Source organism: Leptinotarsa decemlineata, unplaced genomic scaffold (genome assembly GCF_025532065.1).
Source record: "Leptinotarsa decemlineata unplaced genomic scaffold, Ldec_3_MD MMD2_tig00026299_RagTag_RagTag, whole genome shotgun sequence".
NCBI lineage: Eukaryota > Metazoa > Arthropoda > Insecta > Coleoptera > Chrysomelidae > Leptinotarsa > Leptinotarsa decemlineata.
In genome coordinates, this window is record NW_027412676.1 from 7,393,448 (window position 1) to 7,420,718 (window position 27,271).

Below are 27,271 nucleotides of genomic sequence, written 5' to 3' on the forward strand. Positions count from 1 at the left end.
ATCATAAAGTAAATATTTCTTTCAATATTGCAAAAAGATGGAACATTAATTCACGGTTTATTTTTCTAGGCAAAAGTAATGTCTTGCGCCTTGAGAAATCTCGATAACAGAAAGAGACTATACAATTTTTATGACAAAGATCTTCAAACGCTACAGTAATTTTTCAATGAGGCATTGAGGCAGGATTTTTAAACCGATTCGACGAAACCGCCTGTCGCTTTTTTCACAATAATACTAGAATTTTTCGTTCGTTATTGTTTTAAGCTTATTAAAAAATATATTTTTAACTTTTCAGGTCGATGTTCTTTAAAAGCGTGTTTTTTAGTTTTTTGAACTATATTTATTACTATAAGTTACAAATTTTGAAAAATATTGTTGGATCACGCTTTCCATAGTATTTTTAATGGTGATGATAACAAAAAGAAATAAATTGAGTAACAATTAACAGAATGAACATTTTTAAGAACTATGACCTTGACACCTATGACACGAATGACCTTGTCAACAAGGAAAGAAATAAATATGGGGAAAGGAGCTGAGGGTTAACCGGGAAAGTACCAGTTAGGTCGAAAAGAGTCAGGATTTGTCTTAGAATAATTTCCAACAAATGGGGGACCTCACTGACGGTTTCCCGTGCATTTTGTCGCTTATTTGTTGATGGCACTATCCATGTGGACCAGAAGATGAGGGGACGGCAATGCCCAATCAGTTTATAGACGAAAAATATCTGAATCCGCCCCTGCATTTGGGGATGCAAGGTTGGATATAAGGGCTGAAAACCAAAAGGATTTCAGAAATTATCGAACTGTTCTCGACGAAGCTATATTTTATGTACAAAAGATGGCGAAAAATATACATATCTGTTACACATTTAACTTTTCAAAAAATTTAATTTATTACGTATGTATCAGATGGTATAAGAGAAGAATATAAATATCTAACTTGAGATCCAAGTCAATAACAGTAATTAGACCATTGCTAATGAGCGTAACAATAACGCAATTATATGTATGCTTAACTTGTTGGCCGCGCATGTTTATTTTCAATACGTGATGTGTCTTGATCCTTCAATTATTTTCTCTCGGTAGGTTAACAATAATATTAGACGGATGTTAAACCATGACCCTATTTGCAGCATTACCGCCTCAGAATTTGCTATGCATTTGGGTCAGTTTGTAATTTCATCTTTACGCCTTAGATGGATTAATTCGAGAGTGATGATGCATTCGTAATAACCGTTATATGATTTGCATTTATAACCATAAAATGAATATTTCAACTTTTGCATTAATAATAATAATAACAATTTATTTTTCCAAAGAAACATACAATGTTTATAGCAGGGACAAAATAATTAAAAAACTAACTATAACATAACTAAGTACAAACAGAGCACACAAAAAAAGATAAATCAGAACTGAAACTTGAAAAAAATATAAATATATATACATATACACACATATACATTATTATCAACATGAACATAAATGTATTCAACAGATAATATACATATATACAAACAATACATATATTTTCAAATTGATCCGGAATTTTTATTTATTGATTTTTTTTAAAGCATTGAGTAGCTCATTGTAAAATACGATCGATACTTTTATAATAAATCGAATTTTGACCAATATTTGTTTTTATTTTCAATAATTCCAGATTGCCTGAATGTGTTGTCAAATGGTTATGTTGGTCACCATTGACATTGAAAGTCAAATTTGAATGTGTGAGCTTATTTTTGGCCAAATGAATGAAGGTACATAATTTGAATTTATGTAAGGATGACAAATCTAATAGTTTTTCCTTATAGTTCAACTTGAATATACACCTTATAATTGTGTTCTGAAGTTTTTTAACTGGTTTCAATGAGGAATTTGTTGCCATACCTCATACTGATATAACATATTGAATGTTGGGATATAGTAATGAAAAATAAACAGGAGAGTATTTAATATTTTCATTATTGAATTTAATTGAATCTTTTGAATCAATTGATATAGACCTTTTTGATACGAACATGTATGAAGATTTTTGAAAATTCAGTGTCATTTTATGGCATTGAAGCCATGAAGATATTTGACCAAGGTCTTTTGAAATATTAATTTTGATTTCTATTTCCATTGTGAATTAAAGTGGTATCATCAGCAAACATTTGTAACTTACCAAATAAATTTACTATAGCCAAATAATTGAAATATATAAGAAACAAAACTGGTCCAAGTATTGATCCTTGCGGTACCCGCATTTTTTTAACTGATTATGTCGCCGATATAGACATATTGCTTTCTATTCATTAAATAATTTTGAAACCAATTATAAACTAAACCTCTGATAACTATAATATGCATTATTTTCAGAAGAATTTCATGGTCCACAGTATCAAATGCTTTCTTCAGTTCTAATGAAAGAACTCCACATTTTTTGTTTGAATCTAAATCTAGCTGTAACTGGGTTATGGCATCTAATACTGCCGACTCTGTGTCACAATATTTTCGAAATCCATATTGCTCATCATATAATAATTTTGTCTTTTCAAGGTATTCAAACAATCTAGAATGTATTGATTTTTCAATGATTTTAGATAAAACTGGTAAAACTGAAATTGGTCTATAATTCGTTATTTGGTCTTTTTTACCTGCTTTAAATAGTGGTTTTACTTTGGCAATTTTAGCATTATTAAGTACCAAACTTGTTGAAAAAGAAAAATGTATCAATTTACTCATCAGTGTTGCTAATTCTGATTTAACTTTTTTAACAATTTTTATGGTAATTAATTCAAAGTTCATTTTCACAAAATATTTCAATATACTTCTCAGGAATAAAAATATCAATACAATATCAAATCAGCTTCAATTTTTTCTTGGGAAATTTATTATATAGCAAAACACGTGTTGGGGTTTTGTAAACTCTCTATTGAAAATATCATAAACGATTTATCAAGAACGCTGCTCTCCATTTGAAAAAGCTCTTAAAGATTGAATATTTTCATAATGTCTGCATTGACCTATCCAAGACATTAAAAGGTTCTTAGAAGGGTACAACTCTTTCTTGTTCAAAAAAGTTTTCAAAAAACTGCCTTTGCTATTCCAATAACGTTAATGGGACACCCAAAAAATTAATAAAACGCAGCTAATGATATTGTTAGCCTCATTAGAGAAAACTTATGTAAAAACACTTTTGTCTAATTATTACCACTAGTTAATTTTATTTATACGACCGTTTTCGGGTTTAATCCCATTATGAAGTATTTTTTATACTTGATAATGGGGTTAAACCCGAAACCGGTCGTAAAAATAAAATATCTAGTGGAAATTAGACAAAAGTGTTTTTATTCATTTCATTAAAGTGATCATGAATTACCACAAAATAAACAAGTCATCAATCTCACATAATAGAAAACTCATACTTGAGTTTTCTTGCTATTAAATTGTATTTGGTTAATATCACCCCAAGTCGAAGTTTCCTCAAGATTTTCAGTATTGTAAAACTTCTTTTTGTCAGCTGATGTTCAAGCGCATTTGAATGGAATGGAGAGACAGATATTTATTGTCGTGAGCTAAGTAATATATCGTATTTCTGGTTTTTCCCACTATGTAAAGGATTGAAAAGAATATAAGTATGAATGTGAGAGAGGGAAGCATCGATGGCTTCATGTACGGAACGGTCTTTGAGAAAATTGATGTATGGCTTGCCATACCGATGTTTAATTACTAGACACGGCCAAAGACCTTAGAAATATCAGCCTGAGACTCACCATGTTTCTTCATTGCATTATTCCAAAGATGGATGCCATTTGAAAGAAGGTCACCGGTTGATATGTGCTTTCGAAAACGATATCAATGCTGGTAGCTCAGGATTAGTAATCAGAGGAAGACGTCATTTACGGGATCGATGAATGAGGCTCACACGGACGATCCGTTGCAAAACCAAGTTTTGACGTTGACCGCCAAACGAGAATCCTTTTGGGTATTTTAGTGCAGTTTTCACTGCAACGAGAACCCAAAAAAAGCATTATTGTTGAAATAAGGGACAATTCAATTGAAGAGGAAATATTTTTAGTAGAGATTAGTTTTTGGGTAAAACATTTTTAGCTTTGTACGTCTAGATCATCAAACCAAAAAGGTGGAAAATTTCCAAGAAATGAAAAAAAATAGCAACAATAAAAAGTATTTATAAATATATTTCGAGCATACACAAAAGTTTCTTTCGGATACAATTACGGAAATAATTACTTTCGTATGCACATTGAATTGCATGAAATAGTATATTGTACAATAAGTGAGAAATATGTCATTTTCTCACGCATTGTACTCTGTACTTTTTCTACAGTTGCGTTGTTTTCAAGTATTGAAAATTAAAATACATATATAATACTTGTATGTCATCAACTCATTTTTATATTTGATTTAAAATAGTAATAAACAGTTATATTGATTTTGTAAAGTAATTCTTAGTAGGTCGTTTTGTTTCAACATGTTTTCGGTAATTGAAATATTAGCTGTGGTCGAAGTTGAAGTTGATGGGGAAATGTACTGAGCTTCCACAGCATTGTTGTGTTCAGGTTCTAATGGCGCTGGAGGCTGAATGGATTCTACTATTCTTTTTGAAATTTTCATTTTGTTAGCCATGGAGTTGTCGACATAAGATTCAGCAACATTGCTGGATTTCCAACCCCCATGGCGTTTTTACATTAAAAGATCTGCCCCTGCATTAACTAAAATAGTCGGAGATGACCTTCGGAAACAGTGGCAATATATAATTCAGGATTCGGTAATTGCAAAAATTCCCAGAGGCTGTTTCGTACATTTGCTATTTTTGTAAATGAAAAAAAAAGAGTTTCATTTGTGCATGTTCGAAGCTTCACATAGTCTTTGTAAATTTGGTAGAATTCTCCTGTGACTGTGAAATTTCTAGGAACCTTGGTTTTAGTACCGGATAATTTTATTAAAAGGGCCGAATTAAGATCTTCCATGTCATCAATTTTTAATTTTCGAAGTTCATCACAACGGCCAATAGCTTAAGAAACCTGAACACAACCTGATAATAATTTAAAAATTTACAATTCATACCTTTATCAGCAAATACTTTTCATCAGGTGCAAAATTGTTGAATTTCTTCAGGAGTTAATGTTTGTGACTGTTTTGGAGCATATTTTTCAGATTTGCGTTTTAAAAATGCACGTAGTTTTACGTATTTTGATATATCAACACAGTTTCTAATAAATAAAGTACTCCTCAGCATCAAGTACTAGGACCATAATGTTGATGATCTCAATTTTCTTGACAACTCTTCAAAATAAACCAACAAGTTATTTTCGGAACAAGAATTTACCTTGGCTTTCATTTTCCAGTCCATAAAGTCTCTGTAAGCGATTTCATATTTTTATCTTGATGTGCTCGATAGAAAATTATTGCAAACATCTATTGTTTTAAATAGATTTTATTTTTGTTGGGTAAGTTGACAGCAATAATTATGCAGTGCTCCGGTTTTGTTGTTATGGAAACACCGACAATGGGCTACTTGGATATTGCACGCGAATCGTCGGCATAGCGTTGTCAACATGGATAACATGTCATATCAATCTGACATGTAAAAATTCATGACTGACTTGGGTTATCGTGATAACAGTGAGAAATTATTTCTCACAATAATAGCGGATATTTCTCACTGCGTGAGAATTCTTTCATTTTGAACGTATGAAAGCGATGAGAGAAGTTGCAGATTGTATAGGTAGCATCCGTAGAAGAAATCCCTTTTCCCCATTCAATTTGAAAATTCGTTATGGAAACATATAGTCATTCATAGGAACGCTACATATTGAGATTTATGAAAGAATTTTGTTGAAAATTGAATGTCAGTAAAAGATTATATTATTAAATTATTTATATGCTTGTGATAAGTACTTAGGTTTTGCTGGGTTCTAGAGTTGTTACGTGTGAAATATTATCGAGAGTCCTAATAAGTTTCATACATTTTTAGTAATTTCCTTTTTTCAATACAGTTTTTGCATTAATCTATAAACATTTTCAAAGCGTTATGAGCAGAATTGAAATTTTGTAGTATAATCCGGTCTACTGTTCCGGAAATGTGTTTATTTTGCTCATTGTGATAGTCTTTATGAGTTATAACCGTGTTGTAAATTTAACTGATGGAGCATGGATCATTATTTTTATTGAACATGTAATCGTTTATTATATAATTGGCATTGTGATATTCTGTTTTTAACTTATCTCAGAAGATCTCTGGACATCTGGTCTTTGCCCATTTAGTATTCTTTGTTGATAATTCTTATCGCGGTTTGTTTGATGTAATTCAGTACATTTTTGCTCATGCGGATAGGTGGATATCTGACTATATATGAAATAATTATGTGAACCGAATTCTAAATAAAGGAGCCTAACTTCAAGAACATTTCTTTTTTATACTGATTTACGTTATTATACAATTCACTGCCTAATTATTATTCTTCGTTATATTAGCAAAACAGCGATCGAGGACAATTTAATCTTCATAGTTGCTGATATATTCAACCTCAAGGTACCAAGAAACTTCCAGTTCTTTGAACTGAAATAGCGGTAACAGTATTTCACAGCACACCTACACATTTCTACGAGAAGTTCTTCAATTCGGTGACTAAGTGGACATTGCACGATTCCCATCGCCGAAGAACACTGAGTTTCTAAGAATTACTTGAAGTAGTTTTGATTAACTTTCACTCGAGTCAACTAACTCATTTCAACACGTTTCTACGGATTCCATTCAGTGAACTTATAGTTTTCTATAAATAGAATAGTGCAATGAATATGTTTTCGTCAATGATGTCAGAGAAAGCCCTTCCGATTTAAAACCCCTTATTTTAACAATGATTTGAAGTAATATTAAAGACAAACTCCTCATTTAATATTCAACCCAATTTCAGTGACGGCTCGTGCATTGGAGAAGAGGGGAAGCTAAAGGCATAAAGACTATATACAAATAGATGCAAACAAAAATTGTGTATTGTTGAAAATTATACGTATAAAACTGATCATTAAAAAACAAAAAGAAAAAAAGGGTTGTCTTTGAGTTATTTAATATAAATCATTTTTAATTTTTCATTTTCAAACATAAAATTTAATAACCCTGAAGAAGACTTGCAATTTTGAAATATTTGACGGTCGCTGTACATTACGATTAATTCATATATACTGAGCTATTAAGTCGTTATAAAGTTTTTGGGGAAAATCTTTGGTATAGGACGAAACTTTTTCAAACAAAAATAAATCAAAGTAGTTTAATTTAAGTAAATCTTCAAATCTAACTTTGATTCGCATGAAGAAGGTGTCCAATATTCCATTATAAATCTGTTTATAATTTTGTCTCAAATCGGGTAAGTCTAAATTGGTTTTTCTTTGTTTCGGCGCCGGCGGTTCGAGAGTTAAATCAATTGATTCGAAAATATTATTAAAAATGTATCGTTATTTCCAAAATTCATCAAAATTTCTGTTGAATTGTTTAACCGTTGTTTTGAGTAATTAATATCTGTTGATTTATTTTGAAGAATAGAAAAAACAACATCGGTATGTTCAAATATTAATTTAAATGTTTCTAACAAGAAACAAAACTTGTGACTTTGGTCGTCGGTTTTAAAATCGTCACTTATTACGGTTCCCAAAATGCAAGAGCGGATTTATAAGATAACAGAAAAGTAATGTATTCAAAACGATTCAGTTCAGTTTTTTTATGCCTAAAGACAATCAGAATAATTCGACCTTGAATAACGTTGATAGGGAAAAAAAAAGAAAGGAAATAGAAAAGGGTTTTTTTCTTTAGGAATGAGGTTGGTTATCTTCTCTGGAGCAAGAATTTTGAGCTCATCACTGTGTGGAAACCAAAATATTCAATACGGGAATAACTATATTTGGGTTATTTAAAGAAATAACTCGACCACAGTATTGGGGATTTTTATTAAGTACCCATTCTCTTGTCAAATTCCAATCTTCAGGCCACACAACAACTACGGTAAGAACCCACTTCCCGAAAATACCCTAAAGGGTATATCCTTCTAAACCTTAACCTTATTTTAAGCCTTCTTATTACCACCTCAAGTCGATATTGTGAACTATATCCAGGTGTATCTCTCGCAAGGCTAGACCACTACACCCCTTATATCTCTGATTACGGTCTTCCGAGGAGCAAGTTATCTGCATGGAAAAGATCATTGCCTGAGTGGACTGCGTACAGGGGTTGGATTGTGCTGCTGGAGACTATTCTCCCATATCCCATGCATGTAAGGTCTTTCTTGTTATGTATTACACCCTCCTGCACGATCTCGAATCAACATTGCGGCACAAATTGCGAATTCTAGAATAAACCAAGTATTTACCACACCTTAAGTTTAATCATAAGTTGATTACATTTATATCTGTGAAACCAAAAGTATTCTTCTGGGCCATAAGCCTGTAATCACCATAAGCTTGGCGTGTTTAAAGAAACAATACACTTATCCTCCAAGTGGACTTATATTTACCCACCATCCCTCTCCGCTGAGTTCCGGCAGCCCATAATTTAGTTCCTAAGTAACAAAGTAACCCGTTTCAATCTACGACAACGGTTGTTACACACTGTTTGGGATAAAATCAAAGACTGAAATTACTGCTCTAGATGTAGAATTCCAACACGTAGCAGCAAAAGTTGGCATTCAGCTACCACATATTTCATTTAAAACATGGCTTCTTTTGGTGGATTTTGAAAAGAATGCCGAAAATCCAGACAAACTTGAAAAAAATACGCGGCGATCTTTTATGTTGTTGCACGCTTTGCTTAATACTAAATTTAGGGCAGGGGCATGACAATGCGTAAAAAATGCATGAGGAGCTATGGACTTTATTTTAGTTTGTAAACCATTTAAATGGCCCGCCATGACCGCAACCGCATCATAGGTTTGCGCAATTAACTTTTGCCTAAAATTATAGGTGTCACACTTACAAATGATGAAACATCATGAAAACCCATAAAACGTTCTACCACATTACCATCTTTGACATATCTAAAAACGATTGAACGTTGTGATATGCAGGTAATATCAGTAGTTTCATCAATTTCCCATGCAAAAAAGAAACACTTTCAATCTCTATAAGCTCATTTTGGATGGTTTTTGAGGTGCCCGAAAAAACGCTACCGTGCCAAAAAAAAAAAAGTGCCAAATTGTGAATCATATTTGCCCCATAACATTAAAAGTTCCGTGTAATTGCCGCGATTAATCGAATCTTCGGTTTCATCATATCCGCGAAAAGCTAATTCTTGGGAACCCAAATCTGTTTAACTCTGTTTAAAATCTGTTTTTCCGTTAATCAGCTGTCGCCTTCATACGAACGACAACTCTCAGAAGTTGAGAAACTTGTGCGAGCTAAGGACTAACGAGGTCTTACCTTTTAACGTGTGATTCCTAACACGGTTGCAGAATCATCCCAGCTTCAACCAGAAAAATTATCTCGAGAAAAATATCTGGTCGAGGCAGGAATCGAACCCACGATCTTCCGATCGTGAGTCGGGCGCACTATTACTGCGGCCAATTCCACAAAATCGTAATATCTTTTTAAATTCGACCGATTTTCCCTAACCTGATTATTAAAAGAAATTATGGCCTCTTTTTGAGCTGTATCTAAAGCTGTTGCTATATTTTGTTTGCTAAACAATTTTAATTTACAAGACGAAAATATATGCTCCTTAGATTTAAAATGTCTTTCTGTAGAACGAGGTAAATTTTTTAAATCGGAGTATCCTATTTTAGACCACGTTTGGTATTCGGTTTGTACGGAAAATAAAACACAGGGCCAACAAAAAAGTTTTTCTCGTTTAATGGAGCCGGTTAACCAATCGCATTTATCGTACCAACTAATATTAAATCCTGGATTTTGTCGATTATCTGACGCTTTAATTGAAATCAAATTTGGTTGAGGTCTTCCCAGATTATTATTTGTCAGCAACCAGTCGACTATATCGTCAGATTTTTTTATTTCGTCCAACTTATCCATAATAAATGGGAAAAAAACTTACCGAAAAGTGAAAACCTGAAAACACCTTGAAATTAAAAGAAAACACTTTGAAAACACAATAAAAATGTTATCAAAAAGAACTGGTTAAATACAATACAAGAAATACAACAAATATTATCAAGAAACACTAAAACGATTTACCGAAATATTTTTCAGTCCCGGTCCGTCACGGCATCCCGTCCGAATAATTAAATAAAAAACAAACGCAGTCGGAGACCAACTGGAGGCTAGCCTTCTCTAACGCTATAATTTCCGCAACTGAAATTACAAATCGGGACGTATGTCGTTGGTTGGTTCGGTCTCGCGGATCTTGTGTTTTTTAAAGTGGTCGGAGGCTTGGTTCCCTTGCAACTTGTGGCATTTATTATTTCGGGTTGATAGTTTATTCGTTATTCGTTCATGGGCATTTGACGTTTGTTGTTGCAAGATACAGTGTGATACGTACTACGTAGTGAGTGATAGTGTTTTTTCGGGCATATCATGTATTTATATTAAAAATTAATGGTAAAATAATGATACCCAAGCATTTTTAGAAAAAAATAATCATAATTATTTGTCAATATCTTTTAATTTATTGCGATGAATAGCCTCATATTTTATGGGGAGGCTAAGCCTCCCTTGCCTCCTCTGACGAGCCGCCGCTGCCCAATTTTAATAATCAGTCGAACATTCTGAGATTTCAATTTTATTGAGTTTCGAGTAGTGAAACACAGGAACTAGTTTTAAAGCCCATTTCACAGTTTATTTTTCCCGAATCCCTTAATTTAACATCAAGATCATATACTATTCTCCTTATTTTGATGAAACAGGTTTTTTTCATTATTCTAATAATTTCGTACTGAAGCCATTTCCTGAAATACACTCACCTATTTGTATTTATCCGTACTTTTTTAATAACTGCAATTTTAAAGTTTTGTTTGTTTAAAACGTTTTTTGAAAAGACAAATATTTTGCATATAATGAGAATGTGAATAAACTCTAAATTGAAGTGAAATGTATTCTTGAAATTCTTATTTATTCACTTCAAATGAAACGTACTAAGACTTTCGGCATGTGAAAACAATTACTCGTTTGAAAAATCTGTAATTTGATAATTTGGTTTTCTTGAAGTTATTTGTCAAGGGTTCTTGTAATTACAAACTGCAAAGACCTCATCCAGTATTGTTAACTACATGTGAAAATGTTGAATTAATTTTAATTTACAATGCTACAGATATAAACAAATTCACTATTCAACTATAATTATAATTTTCTACATTTTACAATAAATCCTAGATAAGAAAATAAATATTTCGAAATTAAATCTCGAAACGCTCATCTCTCTCCACATATCTACAGGTTCTGGTTCATGCCTACCGGAAAACAACTTCAGTACTAGAGATGGGCTCAAAAGAACCGAACTGGTTTTTCGGAACAGGTATCAGTCAACTGTTCAATGAACCTGTTCTTTTCATTGAACTGAACTTGTTCAGACGGTGAGTGGCTATTCCAAAGACGCTTGCGCAGGCTGGTGCTGGAACTGGATGACGGAACCGCTCTGTGACCTATGCTCTCGACTGCACTGAGCACTGACAAGTCATAAACGTGTTCCATGAAATTTTGAACATGCAAAACGAATTAATTAAATACCTACCTGTTGCGAAATCGTAGGTCCCTGTCTCTGTGAATTCTCCTCAACATGGGTTTTCACTGTTTTTCTAGTGGGTACAATTTTCACCGTGGGGTGTTTTCTAAGCATATGACGCTTTAAATTAGTCCCGGAAGATTTGAAGGAAATAACCTGCTTGCAAATTTCACATGTTGCTAGTTGCAGTTGTTTCTCTATGATTGAAAAAAAAAATCCAAATAAGGCTTAATTTTTCATTTATTTTACACTAAAATTCAGCCTGTTACTGAAATTACTCTAGAACAACAAGACGAATGGAGGGAACGTACGAAAATTCGGAACCACTCGGAACCGAACGCTAAAATGTGACCATGACGCAAGATGAGACGTCATTTAAGAATAGATGAACATGAACAGTTAAAAAGAACAGGTTTTCGATAAGAACTGGAACAGTTCGAACAAGTTCTTCAAATTTAACTGTTCAGTGCCATCTCTATTCAGTACACGCCACGGTTGATGGCGAGCGATCGCGCATGTATAGACCCTCCCCCAACTTAATTACTATTGGATTACGATAAGCCCCTTACCGGCCAGTGTCGTACCTATAACTAGTTTTAGGGTAGCAAATAGAACATGACTTCTTTGTAATTTCTTTTCACATATTTTATTTAGTATTATAGGTAGTAGTACAGTTCATTAAAATGAACTCGTGTTCCGCCAGTTTCCTCACATCTTCCAACTTGAAAGTTGCATTCTTTTGGGACACGTTGTTTTTGACAGTAGCCCAAATGAGTTCAATGGGATTAAAATCCGGATGGAAGGGTGGAAGTCGCAAAACTTTATGTCCGTGTTCAAGTAGAACCTCATCAAATTTTTATCTAATATGATGCATTTTATTTACCTCGATCAACCCCTATAATTCGGGTTTGAGCATGTTAGGGGTGAACATAATGCTTTTTTCGTGCAGTTACTTCACTACGTCAACCTTTCTAGAATTTGAGTTGGGGGACTTGATTAATTTGAATATTATGGTATGAAGCATTTTCGGACTACCGAATTCACAGGTAAATTTGGGATTAACTTTTCTTGTAACCATTTACCATAATTTTCAGATTTCATTTCTGAATGATAATTTCCTGATGTTGTGCCTGATTTAAATATAAGCCGACAAATAGGTATAAACCCCATGTCACCTCCTGCATGGACAAGAATGAGTCTTGGTCCCTTCGCATCCTTTAACTGATTCATCCGTCCAGTTATTGGAAGATGTATGTCCACTATGAAGGTATGTTTCATCAAGAAACACAATTGGTCACTGTTGGCTACGAAAATAATTGATTTTTTGTAAATACTTAATCCTTAATACTCTAATGTGCATTTTCTCTATTAAAATTTTTCTGTTATTTTCAGTCCTTCTCTATCTAAAACCTATTTTCTTAAAAATTTTACGAAGAGATGTTTCGGAAGCCACAATTTCCAAAACGTCACTAAATTTGTGTTGGAACATTTTTACCTTAATACCCTTCCGTCTTATGAAAGTCGTAAATTATCCGTCTAATATTGGAATACGCATGCTTGGAAATATCACTTACTGATGCTCTTCTAGGCTGCTCTTTAAGCTTCTGATAATCCCTCTTCCATATTCTCTGTTTCACTATCACTGTCGTCATTCAAATCAATAATGAATTTATTTCCACCATTAATATGGAAGTGACCAATATCCATATAGTCTTTTTCAACTAAAATTACTTCTTTAATCATTTTCTGCCAGTCTTCTTCGGTAATATTATATACTTCTTCTTTAACTTACTCTATCACCTCCTTATCAAATTTTGGAAAATTATTTTTACGCCTGATGATTTGTTTCAATTTTTCCCAAATCAACTCGATGGGTTTGAAAACACAAAAAATAGAAATAAAATAGTTGAAAATATTGATTCATTTTTTTAATTCACTGTGCCAAATGATTTCAAATGACATTATGCTAAAATCGTAAAAATTATGGAACTCGACACAACAATTATGGATATCGCACGCGCACGACACAAACAAATGCACAATATCTTCACAATCACAAGACTTTACAATCACTACTTCGCAGTACAAGTAGAATCCTTCTCCGATCGTATCGCTTCGATTACTCGACTCAACAGAATCACGTCGCGCTCCTTTTATATCGATAACGAAGGTTCTAGTTTAGACTCGAAGCGCGTAGAAGATTCTACTGTTCTCAACAATATAGAATATTTCCGTTTGTTGCTAAAAGATGGCGTTACTGTCAATGATTGAGTTGTTTACTAGAACTAAATAGGTACATAACCACAGATTAAATAAACACTCTCTCGCTTGTCTAGGCCCACACTACTTTCTGTGACACAGGCGATCGCGGGCCGTAGTGACACGACCCGGGGCCGGATGCGGCCCGTGGGCCGTATCTTTGACACTACTGATCTATCTTCTCGAAATTATCTAAATTCCACAACCCTTCAACTACCCTTTTAAAACCACCAATCAATATAATTTTATTGTTCAAACTCTAGTGAAAATGAGGTTGGTAGGCCTATTTCCTAACAATATAAACAGATTCCAAATAATATATAAAACTTCATTTATTTTTATAATTTTTGAATAAGTATCTTGTTTGTGTTTGATACTATATTATATAATTCATACAAGGGTTTCCAAAATCAAGTCCTTCAAACAACTTTCCGTTCACCAGAGAATGATGGATTATTCTCATCATAAATGTTCTTTCATGTTTGATGAAGAATAAATACATTCTTTTCTTCTAATTACATATTAATTATCTGGAGAAAACGCTATATCAATGAATTAATTACTTTTACAAAAATGATTGGTATTGACATTATTAATGATTGATGTATAAACAAAATTCAAATCCCTGCCTGTTGACCATGTAATACTGGTCACAAAAAAACGCCACATTCCTAATCGAAAATAACTAGTTTCATTCCATTGAACTAAACACTAATAAACATCTTACGTAAATGAAAAAGTTGCAGAAAATTAAAATATTTATGTTAAGCTGATTAGATTGTGCGTGTAATTACTTATAATTGCAAATAATGCCAATAATGAAATTAACAAACCGAAGAAATCAAATCAATATTTTGATGACTTTAATAAGATGATCAATAGATTGATATGAATAATATATATATATGAAAAATGTTTCTGTTCCTCAAACTGACAAAATTGAATAATATACCTGCTTGTAAGGTATAAAGCGAAAGTATTTATATCTGATGTTGTCAGTAGCAAAATCAGAGTTAGTAATCTTTCAGTTTCAGTTACAACTCTTATCTCCACAATCAATAATTACTCTAGAAAAACATCGCGAATATAGCACGTGGTAAAACATACCTTATCACGTGTTCAAATTTCAATAGGTCACGTTTTGCCACCTGTTGACAAATGCACATGAATAGTTATATCTAAAAATAATCTTTCGTTTTTTTTTATATTGGTGGGATTAGTTCAACTTCTGATACAGTGGATTTGCCAGTTCACTGTATAAATACATAGATCAGAAATGGTTTTGTGGAATTTTTAAATAAATATGTAGGTAAATCATGATCTAAAATGAAAATTTTTTTCAGTGCCAAGATGGATATAACAAAAATCTGAATTTGAAGTCTCTGGAAAATACTACAACCCAATGTGTTTTGGTTTTTTTTCTATTATCTTTTTGTAACACGTTTACATTGCAGCTAAAAACTCCATACATTCCTATTTTATTCGGATATTCCCTAAAGGAACAGTAACCATTGAATAGTCCTTTATTCATCTTGATCCGATCCCTGATTTTTTCAAGCAATTCTTTAGTTCTTTTTTAATGTGCAGGCAGTACTGAGAAGTAGAAAGCTGAAACATTTTCTCCGCACTCCCTAAATGTATCTACGAATAAGTTTCTGATCAGATTTGTTTTTGTTTCGATTTCGAAACAGTTCAATCATTTGTTTTGGTTCAATCGGAACAGTTCTGTTATCGTTACCAAAGTGTTTTGTTTTTTCAAAACAGATTCGGATCTATTCCAGAACGGTTATTATCAGTTCGGAGATTCGAGAAGGGATTGGCTACATGTTTGTATTTTATACAAATGTTCAAACCTTTTTTGTGCACATAACCTCATTCCTAATACTCATTGCATCTACAATTTCAATATTCGAAACAAACGAGAAAAAATAAATGACAACTCCCCCTACTACGGAGTCATGAACTTTTTTGTTTTGGTTATTCGTTTGTGAGAACTGTCACAGAACTGTTCTGATAGTGTGTTCTAACGCCCTGACTTTCTAACAGTTCGAAATATAGAACTGAAACAAAACCGCGGGAATGGTTCAATTCTCGCAACCAATTTCATATAACTTAGTCAAAATGAAATTAGTTGCTGTAATAAAATAGAAGAATAAGTTTGCCAGGGGTAGCCATCCAGTTTAATTGCTACGAATTCATTGATTCGAATACACAAGCGACTAGGAAAACTCACCACTTGGCGTAATTATTATAGAAGGAACTATTTCAACTAATATTTTTCGCTCATTCATTAGTGACACATGAATTTTAGTTTGGAACAATCAATTTTTTTCAGCAAAATTGTTTACCTGAAGGGATTTTTCTCAGTGTAGCCGCAGTTTCACGTTTTACTGATTGAATTTTTATTTTGGTTTGATTTTCTCCCCTGAAAGTCAATGGTGGTATCCTAAGATTCTAAAGAAAACAAATAATTACTTCAAAAAAATATTAATTGTGCACCAAACCGTGAGGGTTTTTATACATTTGAGAGATTACACATGTTGCTACTACAACTTATAGTGCTACTACAACTTGTATTTGAATAATTCGTTGATTATGTATCATAAAACAAGAGGCACTCAGCGATAAGCCAATTGATATTTGCCCAAATATAACATTTGTTTTATTTCAGCTCCGAAACCATGTGCGGACCACACTTGCCGAATGTTCTGTCCGCATGGATTTGCTCTCACTGAAGAAGGATGCCCTTTGTGTCGTTGCCGCAATCCTTGTGACGAAATCAATTGTCCTAAAGCTCTAGAATGCCACCTGGAGGACCTTGCGTGTGCTGATCCACCATGTCCTCCCATTCCAACATGTGAGTTTGTTTGATAATGAAATATTCTTTTCGAAAATCGACTCCATTGAAGTCTGTAACGTATAGGGTTTTTATCAAAAGACTAACTATACATGACATTTATCTTTGATGTTAGTTTTACGTTCAATTATACCAATGATAACATGAACACAATAATCACTATCATTCGTTATCTGTCATACATCAAAAAAAGTTGAACGGCATTGAATCGGGCGAGCGGAATGGCCAATACTACTCCTAGTGTCGTCCTATACTTTACCTCTGAACATTTGATTGATGAACTGCTTCACAGTAACAGTATGGTGTGTTATGGTGCAACAGTATGGTGTGTTATGGTGCGCCATCAAATTAATACCATACATTTTGTGTAATGAAGCAGAGAGTTGATGAAAGCAAACCGTTTACTGCTAATTCAGGAGGTTTGATCAAGTCCTAAGAAATGTCCTTAATATATTTTTGCTGTTACCTTAATGGATTTTAGTTCTTCACTAAAGGCTTTTAATGCCCTTCATTACTGGTCTACGTCAAACATGTGATAGTTCAATTATCCTTTGCTCAATACGTGTCGTCCTTCCAGGCTGAAATGTATGCAATCTTGCAATACGCAAGGAACAATAATTTAAGGTTCCAACGAGATAAGCGGATCAATATTTTCACAGATAACCATCAGCCGCACTTCAGGTACTGATGAATCCAAAAGTTACATCAAAACTGATCTGGGAATGTCGTGAAGAATTGAGAAACCTGGAGGACAGGACTAAATTGATTCTATATTGGATACCGGGACACTCAGGCATGACAAGGCATTTGAAATCTGATCAATATGCCAGACACGGAACTCCAGATGTAGGCTCTGGATGGAGATACCAAAATCTTTGGTGCGGAACCATATTGAATGTACGACAGAACCAGGAACACACATGAGAAAACCTTTATAAAGTGACCGCCAAGAAGAAGAGAAAGAAGAAGAGAAAAACTAACAAAGTAGGGATCGGTTCATAATAATTGCATAGCTACTCCCTAGACATTATCCGTTAAGACACCTGAACAAAATGGGCCTGAACAACGAAGGCATCAGTTACAGACAATAAAACAAAGGGTTAAAGACAGCAAAGGGCCTGTAGAAACTAGTACAGGAAACTAGATTGTTGGACTGGTTGTTATCAAAAAAATAGCGGAAACACAATGAGTCCACGAGGTCGCAGTGTTTTCCGGAGGCTTGCAATAAGTGGACAAGTCAGAAGACTGGCTTACACATTGTGACTTTGGAAAGTATTCTCCGTTGATCTCGTTTCATTATCAGCAGTAACTCAACAATATTTCTTGAATCATTTATGAAAGATGATGCTTTTCTACTTTGAAGTGAAAACAAAGCCCTGCACAGCGCCTGGAATTATTTTAATATTTATATAACAGAAGAGGAATTGATATACTTCTTTTTATAAGGAATGTTTCAAGTGAGGCAAATGTATCAAAAAGTTTGAAACCTTTTCCCAAGACATATATGGTGTTCGTAGACACGAAATAATTTCAAATGAACTAATATGGAGAAGAGAATACTTTTTCATGCTGTCTGTTTGTTCTACAAAATTATAATTAACAAAAAACCCTCCTATTTGCATCATTAAATTACATTTTGCACTGATATTCATAATGTAAACGTAAGATTCAGAGGTACTCTAATGCCACCAAAGTTTAAAACTGAATTTTTCAAACTTTGTTTTCAACTTTAAATATGCACCATTATCCATCATACAACTATTTACTTCTGGAACTTAAATTTCTATTGTTAACAAAATTCAAATTAATATACATAAACATATCTTTTTGGTCAATCTTAACTTTTTTTTCTGTTTTCGTTATTTTTTTTATATTCATTCACGAAAAGATGTGTTATGATACTAATACTTCAATAAGGTTGATAACGTTGAAGCAGTTTTTTTAGGGTTAAGTGGAAGAACATTTCAGTGGAGGTCTTCCTTTTCTTCTGTTTATTAGCCCATGGACACAAATATGAAGTGTACAATTTATGTGAGAAATAAAGGCGATTATTATTATTATTATTATTATTATTATGTCATTTCGCTTGTTACATTATTACACTTTCGTATTTATATATATATATATATATATATATATTATATATATATATATATATATATATATATATATATATATATATATATATATATATATATATATATAAAAATTTTAAAATAACTCGATATTACACCCCAACGAAGAATGGTGTTTCCAAAACGCGATTACATCTGTAGTGAATATATATATATATATATATATATATATATATATATATATATATATATATATATATAATGATACACTTTGTGAATGATGGTAAAAATGAAGAAACGTGAGGCTTCACAACCTTCAAATTTAAGTCAATTAGGCTGAAACAATATTGCTACCTCACGACTTCACGCAGGACCTTCAAAACCCCAATTCTCATTTATTACCAAGTAACATGATTTGCTTCGAACCAAATAAATCTTTTCAATTGCCAGTTCAAGCAACACTTGAATAAACAATCAGGTCCGTGATCTTTCAAATGAGGATGGGCAAAGTGCAAATCAAAAACCCACAAAAGCGTTCTTTGTTTTCCTTGCTCTCTGCAACGTGAGTCAGGCACTCCTAGTGTTAATAACAACGCATTCTCTCCTTGCTGACTAGAATAAATTCAGGCGAGTCTTCACTTTCACTAGATATCTATTTTGAATCGAAATATCATCGCACCGACAGAAGGTTATGTGAGCATCAGTCAATTAGCACAGAGTCGTGTCCTTTGTGTAATAAATTCCGACAGGAGGCTTGGTAGGAATATCGTAATTTACCCACGATAACGATTGGTATTACGCTATTATGCCCATCTTCGCACGAACGGACTTTGAGTAATCGGCGTTACCGCAAATTGCATGTGGTTTGTTTTATGCAATGCAGAATTCAAATGTCAAATTTGGAATAAAAAACACGCAGCAGCCTCCTTACTTGTTTTGCACTGAACTTCTTCATGGAAACATCTTTGGCTCCCGGGTTTCATCTGAACCCAGGACATAATATAGAGTTAATTTTGTGAGTGACGTGTTCTTCATTCATAGAATAGTTTTTCTTTGAAAGGGCGGAGTTCATTTAATTTGGAGAAAAGACCTCAACTGAAATGTTCTTCCACTCAACCCAAGAAATGCTGCCCTTACTTTATCACCTTTATCGAAGTATAAGCATCATTACATATCCTTCCACGAATGAATTTTTCAAGTTTAGGTATATAGGAAAAAGAACAGTGAACATTTGAATTTGAATTTTGTTAACGATGGACATACAACTCACAACTAATGCCCTCGACAGAAGAAAAGTTGATTTGCAAGCTTATGCAGATGACCTTGTCATCCTGGCAAGGTCCACGTCGGGAAGGGTAGCTTGTAATATCCTCCAAAGCGCGTTGGACGTTGTTCACAGTTGGTGCCTGAATGAGTAGATGTCTGTCAACCCCAGCAAAACTGTGTTAATCCTCTTTACCAAGAGAAGAAAATTGGACGATCTAACGCCACTTTCGAAGGTGTGGTCATTCCATTTGGAACGGAGGTGAAATATCTTGGCATTGTCCTTGATAAAAGATTTACCTGGAAGGTTCACTTGGAAAAAGTTTTACACAAAGACAGACTGTCTCTATGGACATGTCGAAGGATTTGTGGTAAATCTTCGAGTTTAGGTCCCAAACAAATCCATTAGATTTATGTGATGATTGTCAGACCAATGATCACTTATGGTGCAATTGCTTGGTGGCCGAAGGCTTTACAGAAAACAACCCAAGCGAAGCTCTCTGGTTTACAGAGACAGGCTTGTCTGGCTATCAGTGGTGCCATCAGTACCACACCGGAGATCCTTCTAGATCTACTTCCTCTCCACATTTTTCTGGAAAGAGAGGCTAGATAGACTGCATACAGACTTGTGCACATTGCTAATTGCACAAATCAATCCAATGCAGAGTGCAACAGACTGTTGGTTGACATTGGAAATGGCCTCTGACTTTATGCCTCCAAGTGTCAACTACGAACTGCCTTATAAAGTACTATTCCCGAGTAGAGAGGACTAGATCCTCCGGAAGAAGGAAATATTGAGAACAGATATTTGTTGGTTCACAGATAGATCAAAAACACCTTCCGGTTCTGCTGGTGTTTTCAGTCGCAGACCCAGGACAAAGTTATCTACCTGCCTAGGAACTTATGCGACTGTATTTCAAGCGGAAATTTACGCTATTGATTTGTGTGCGGAGAGATTGGATGAATCCAATCTCACTCACAAGTCAATAAAACTATTATCGGACAGTCAAGTGGCGTTGGAAGCTCTTGGCTACTACCGGGCAACGTTTAAATTGGTAGCAAACTGCCAAAAATGACTCTCCTCGATAGGAAGACTTAACAGATTGTCTCTGGTATGGATTCCTGGCCATACTGGCCAATGAAGCTGCTGACTCTCTTGCAAAGGAGGGTGCTGCAAACGGCTTCATTGGACCAGAATCTGTCATTGGCATCGCTTTGGGCTTTACCAAACAAACACTGAACACCTGGATGGTAAGAAGATTTATGGACTTCTGGCAGAATCTTCCAGGATTGGCTCACTCCAAGGCTTTTATTCACCCTTCGAAGCTTGATTCCAAACATTTGTGGGACTACAGTAGGAATGAACCACGATGTCTAACAGACCTTCTTACAGGACACTGTCATTTGAATCATCATATGCAGAGACTTGGACTGTCGGAAGACACTGTGTGTCGCCTCTGTCTGGAAAATGATGAAATAGCAGAGCATATAATTTGTGCCTGCCCCGCTGGGGACCGAATCAGGTTCTTTGTGTTCGGCAGATCCGTACTGTCACCATCTGACCTGAAAGACCACTCACCATACAAACTAATCGGCTTCGTTAAGAAGCTGGGTTTATTTGTCCGAGTGTGAATAGGTGTGAGCCACAATAAACCCTTGTGGGTTGCGGTGGAGGGTCGAATAGACCCACTCACTTTAGACCTGCCCACCTACGTACCTACATCACAACTAATGGATTCTCTCACAATTTTTAATCTCGTCACGGCGATCAATTTTGAATACCTCCTACAGGACAGTTTAATACCAAAAATCACTCCATCATAATGGAATCATCCGGTATAATAAACTGCCAACTTCGGTTAAAAATTTGAAATCTGAACATGTATTCGGTGTTAAATCTTTGCTTATTGATAATTGCTACTACAGTCGACAGGAATGCCTGAACATTAAATTTAGTGTAGTCTCTTGTTCTTTTCCTAATAAGTCTAATTAGTGTTACAGTATGCTTTCTGTTTTCAATCTACTTTCCATATGTACATATTGTACTCAATTGGTGAAAAAAATCATTATTGTTATTATTATTCTTATATTACGAGAGTGATTCGAAAAGTTTCCGACCTTACAAAGATACAAGACATTTTTTCACATTTTTTTTTCAACATAGTCTACTTTTAACTCTACACACTTCTCCCAGCAATGCTCCCATCTCTGTAACCCATCCAAAAAGTACTCAAAGTTTTTCTCTGCAAAATAATTGTTCACGAAGGTGATTGCCTCACCATTACACGAAAAGATTCGTCCTGTGAGCTCAAGTTTCAGATGAGGACACAAAAAGAAGTCGCTTGGGGCTAGATCCGGTGAGTAAGGCGGATGGTCAAGCAGTTCAAACCGTAATTCATGGATTTTCGCCATGGCAATCGCTGAGGTTTGAGATGGTGCCGTGTCGTGGTGAAACAGGATTTTCTTTTTCTGCAAATGTGGCCGTTTTTCTGCAAGTTCTGCCTTCAGGTTGTCAAGTGGTGATGCGTAGTATTCTCCTGTGAGGTCTTTCCTTTTTGAAGATATTCGACCGAAATAACCCCATGACTATATATCTCAAAAACAGTCGCCATCGCTTTCCCAGCCACTGTCCACTGTTTAAACTGTATTTTTATTTCGGGCGTATAATGGTGTTTCCAAGTTTCATCTACAGTAATTAATCGGCTCTAAAACTCGGATTTATTGCGCCTAAACTGCGCCAACCAAAAGAGCGTTGAAAATTTTCATTCGAACACATTTTTAGTCTAACGTGAGCAAACGCGGCACCCAACGCGTTTAAATTCAGCTGCCCAAAATTTTACTATGGTAAATGATGATGCAGAGTCCCTATACACAGAATCCAACTCATATTTGATTTGCGTAGGCGTATTGCCTTTCAAAAACAAATATTCAATGACTGTTAGATACTCGATTTTGTCCATTTTCATAGAAATACTCACATCAACTCACTTAAACGACTGTTAAATAACCACTGCGCGCCCAAAATGGCTGATAGATGTTGACAATACTTGTTGCGGAAAATTAATACATACATCCTAAAGTAGGGACATATTTTCCCTGTCGACACATGCTTTTTTTCCAAATTGGCGTTTGTTGACTCTGTTTCGTTCCACCTTCCATTTTTTGTTCTAGATCTTAAGACAATAATTTTGCAGAAGATTGATTTATATTGTCAAGTGTTATATACTTCTCTCATTTCAGGTAAAAGGGGGCGCAGTTTGGAAAATATTTGTCCTGTAGGAGATCCTTTACGTATAAGTGAATCTATTCGACCTTTCTTGTGTGGAAATGATGAGGGAAAACCACAGTGTCCACCTTTATATCAGTGCCTGGTTCAAAAAGGTAAGGTTGAGTATTTATTTGCTTGTGAAGTAATGAAATATTGAAAGATTTCAACATTCTTCAAGAAATTTAAAGTAACATGATTCTCGTACATTGAGAAAAAGGCGGTAACATTAGTAATGTAAACACCCATTTAATAATGGAAAACCTAAATTATAGGCCGAGGCCTGTTGGCCTCGGGAAAAACACGGAAAACATTTTTGCGTAATACCTACTGCTAATTACATGACACGAATTGAATGTGATTCACTAACGAGGTGAGCAGAAAGGAAATATTTGTGTATATTTCACAAGAATCTGGTTCATCTTCAAATAACTTTTTATTTCCACTCTCCTTTTAATAAAATATCTCATCTTTCAATATGTATGAATTACAACATCATAATTAACTGTTTAAATTGTATAGTGAGAAAATTTACAAAAATCCAATTGTTGGTTGCAAATTTCTTTGAATATATACAAAAATCATCGCTTAGAATTGTATCTGTGTTTCATTTTAGGAACCGGTTCAAAATATTTTATTCTAATTTGCGGTTACCTTTTTCTTTTCTAGAAAGAAATATTCTTTCGAGTAGTCTAATTGCAATCAAATAACTCACATATTTATAGGAATCTGAAAAATATTTTTTCGTACAGGAAATGACTACGGAGTATGCTGCCCAGCTTCTCTGAAAATACAGAAAACCGGAACTTGTCCGGTAGAAACAGAAACAAATCAGTGCGGATCTATGTGTACCCACGATCTGGAATGCCCTTCAGTACAAAAATGTTGCCGCAGTGAGCAGTGTGGATCGTCTTGTGTACATCCAACGAATGTGACAGGTGAATTAATTCAATTGTTTAAATTATAATTGTATTCAATGAAGACAAGGCTACTTGTGAAGATGAGAGATCGGCATTTAAATTTTTTGCACGAAGGAATGTAGTAAATATAAACGGAGAATTATTGCTGCATGCTGTAGGTGTATTGGTTTGTTTCGAAATGCATTCATTTACATAATACAATGCAAAGGTGTAATCAGGGACGCGCTCACATGTTTACTTCTTGGGAAATCTTTTTCGTCCAATTTTTTTCAATGTTCATAGTTTTTGAAGTACTCGGGATATTGAAGTTTCTCTCTTTTCTACTCATGAATTGAGGAAATTAATAAAAGAGATGACTGAATTTTAAAACCACTAGGAGGAAAAAATTTGATTATTACCAAAAACTAATCACCGATGTCACCCCAAAGTTGATTCAGAGTAGTATAAAATCGCTATTGCATAACACATCTAATAATAGGAATTTTGGGAACAAACATACTAGGTCCTTTTTTTACGATGAGCATTTTTATTCCAATAAGTTTGATGGCTACTTAAATGAATTGCCATTGACATCCACCTTGAAATACAATATTTTCAACAAGACGGTACCCCACCCCATAATCCAGCCATCGTAAGGGGACATTTAGATGCAATATTCCCATCAAAATAGATTGGAAATAATGGACCACGTTTCTGGCCAGCTCGATCCCCAGGCCTTACTATTTTAGATTTTTTGTCAGGAAATAAAGTTTTTTCGACACCTAGTACAGATATCGACCATCTCAACCATTTAATAGCATTACACCCTTCATATATGGTTAGTCATCTAGAAATCATTTTCTGTATTTTCTTCCAAAAATTCATTTTAAAATAAAATTGTTTTTCTGTTCAATTGTTCTCACTGATGATACTACTCATTTTACATGAAATGCTGAAAAATATCAAGTGTGATATATCACTAAATTGTGATTTTATCGCTCTATCAATATATGCAATAAAAGAGACAGGTCTGTATTTGAAAAAAGGTGGAGGTGGCCGTGTTGACTCGAAACGTCGTTTTAGTACACTTCGAATACAATACACTTTTTTTATCAATTTTTTCAATATTTTTTGCAATTACAAATATATTCGTAAAAAAAACAAAAACAAAATATTAATATTTCCCCTACTCGAGAAAGGCGAAAGTCGCTGTAAATTTTCTTCGACCATTTTCAACTGTTCCCCCAATAATTACCTTTATTCCCATTTAATCGTCTTCATACCTATCTGTTACGAATCAGAATATAGCAATATTATTACCACATGATAAATAACACAACCTTTATATGTAAAAACGGATTAAGTCAATTAAAGAATACAAATGGATATGTATTTATTTCATCCTCAGATTCACTTGGTAACAATTCTTCTTTGATTCTTATTTTTTCAAGTTGTTCACATTCAAGTTGTTCATATTTACCAAGTTATCCTTGGTAAATGTTTAGCTAGTTTCATAATCCCTCTAAATTTATGTACACATGTAATGAAGATAATAAAAATAAACATATAATACTTAGTAGTGTTTCCAGAAATAGATATAATTTTATAATAATTGATTACGAACAGCCTACCTCGTCTTGTGTTTGTAGATCTTTTGCTGGAAAATCCTCACTTGTTTACTGTGTAGTACATGTTCAAGAGGTAGCAAAAACGTAGGTATGTGACTTTCTGGAACTTCAACTAGCGTTTCCTAATATGTATTCCTAGTAAGTATAACTGAGGCACCAGTCAATCTCTGACGGTAGCACCAAACTCTTACAAAGGTTCGAAATAGATTAACACTTTAATCTAGCAGCCCACTATTGTAATTATCATGCAGTCATTGTTCACTGTGGTTCTGGCGTTGAATTTGATCGTTATTACGCCTCGGTCGGAATGTATTGGAGCCTCTGGAGACACCCTACATTCTATTCTGTGAAAGAGAGGACATTGGCAGATCAAGATCTTCAGATCTTCCGGGTTTTCCTGCAGCTGTAAAAGCATATGCGCCACTGGAATCAATCACGTCGCCTCAAGCTGTATTACTTTATATATAAATATACTTCTGCTGGGATCTCAAGAAAAAATTATTTTCATTTTAAGTGGTACTCCTAATAAGATATTAAATTTGGATATTGACAAATCTAACCTTGACACTGACCACTGATAAGGAGATTGCGTTAATGGCCATGTTACGGCCAAGTTTGTGTTTAATAAACCCTACCAAATACAAATAACACAGAGTCAGATTCTACAAATGCAATACCCATATATACAGACGGCTCAAAAACCAAAAAAGGCTCAGGATGTGGAGTGTACTCCAGATCACTAAGCCTAAGAATTAAGTGGGGAATTGAAAAAAATACCAGCGTGGTCCAAACAGAACTAGTTTGTTGGAATCTCAATCGCCACAAAAGAAATAACCAGGAAAGGAATTTCTGGCAAAAACATAACAATCTGCACTGACAGCAGACAAGCCCTATTAGCCTTGAACAGACAACGTGTTACCTCAGGGCTAGTACTAGAGTGCCACCAAGATTTAGCCAAAGCCTCGGTAGATAATAACATTATCCTGAGGTGGGTTAAAGGGCACGACAGGACTAAACGTAATCGCATTGCCGACTCTTCAGCCAAGGAAGCGGCTAGACTAAGAGTTTTAGGAGCCAGTGGCACCTACGGCCTGATGACTTCGACAATTGCGGAACTAGTCAAGTGTTACACCCATGCTCAATCCTTAAAGATATGGGACGAAACCAAAGAATGTAATCTTGCCAGGATCACCTTGGGTGACCCTCGGAAGCTGGCGCCGAAGAAATATTTGGCAATGACCAGAAAAAATCTACGCCTTACAGTAGGATTTCTGACTGGCCACTGTCAACTAAGGAAACACCTCCATAATATGGGGCTGGTGGACACACCTCTATGCAGGATGTGTGAACATGAAGAT

At 34.5% G+C, this 27,271-nt stretch overlaps 1 protein-coding gene across 1 annotated transcript in view; it reads left to right on the forward strand.

Annotated features, from left to right (window-relative positions):
* LOC111505844 (uncharacterized) overlaps positions 1-27,271 on the forward strand; it is a 101,789-nt gene that overhangs the window by 46,134 nt on the left and 28,384 nt on the right. Inside the window, exons 5-7 of the mRNA XM_074180799.1 lie at positions 16,598-16,783; positions 23,362-23,502; positions 24,139-24,324. Coding sequence (XP_074036900.1) covers positions 16,598-16,783; positions 23,362-23,502; positions 24,139-24,324 — 513 coding nt within the window. The remainder of the gene's footprint in view (positions 1-16,597; positions 16,784-23,361; positions 23,503-24,138; positions 24,325-27,271) is intronic.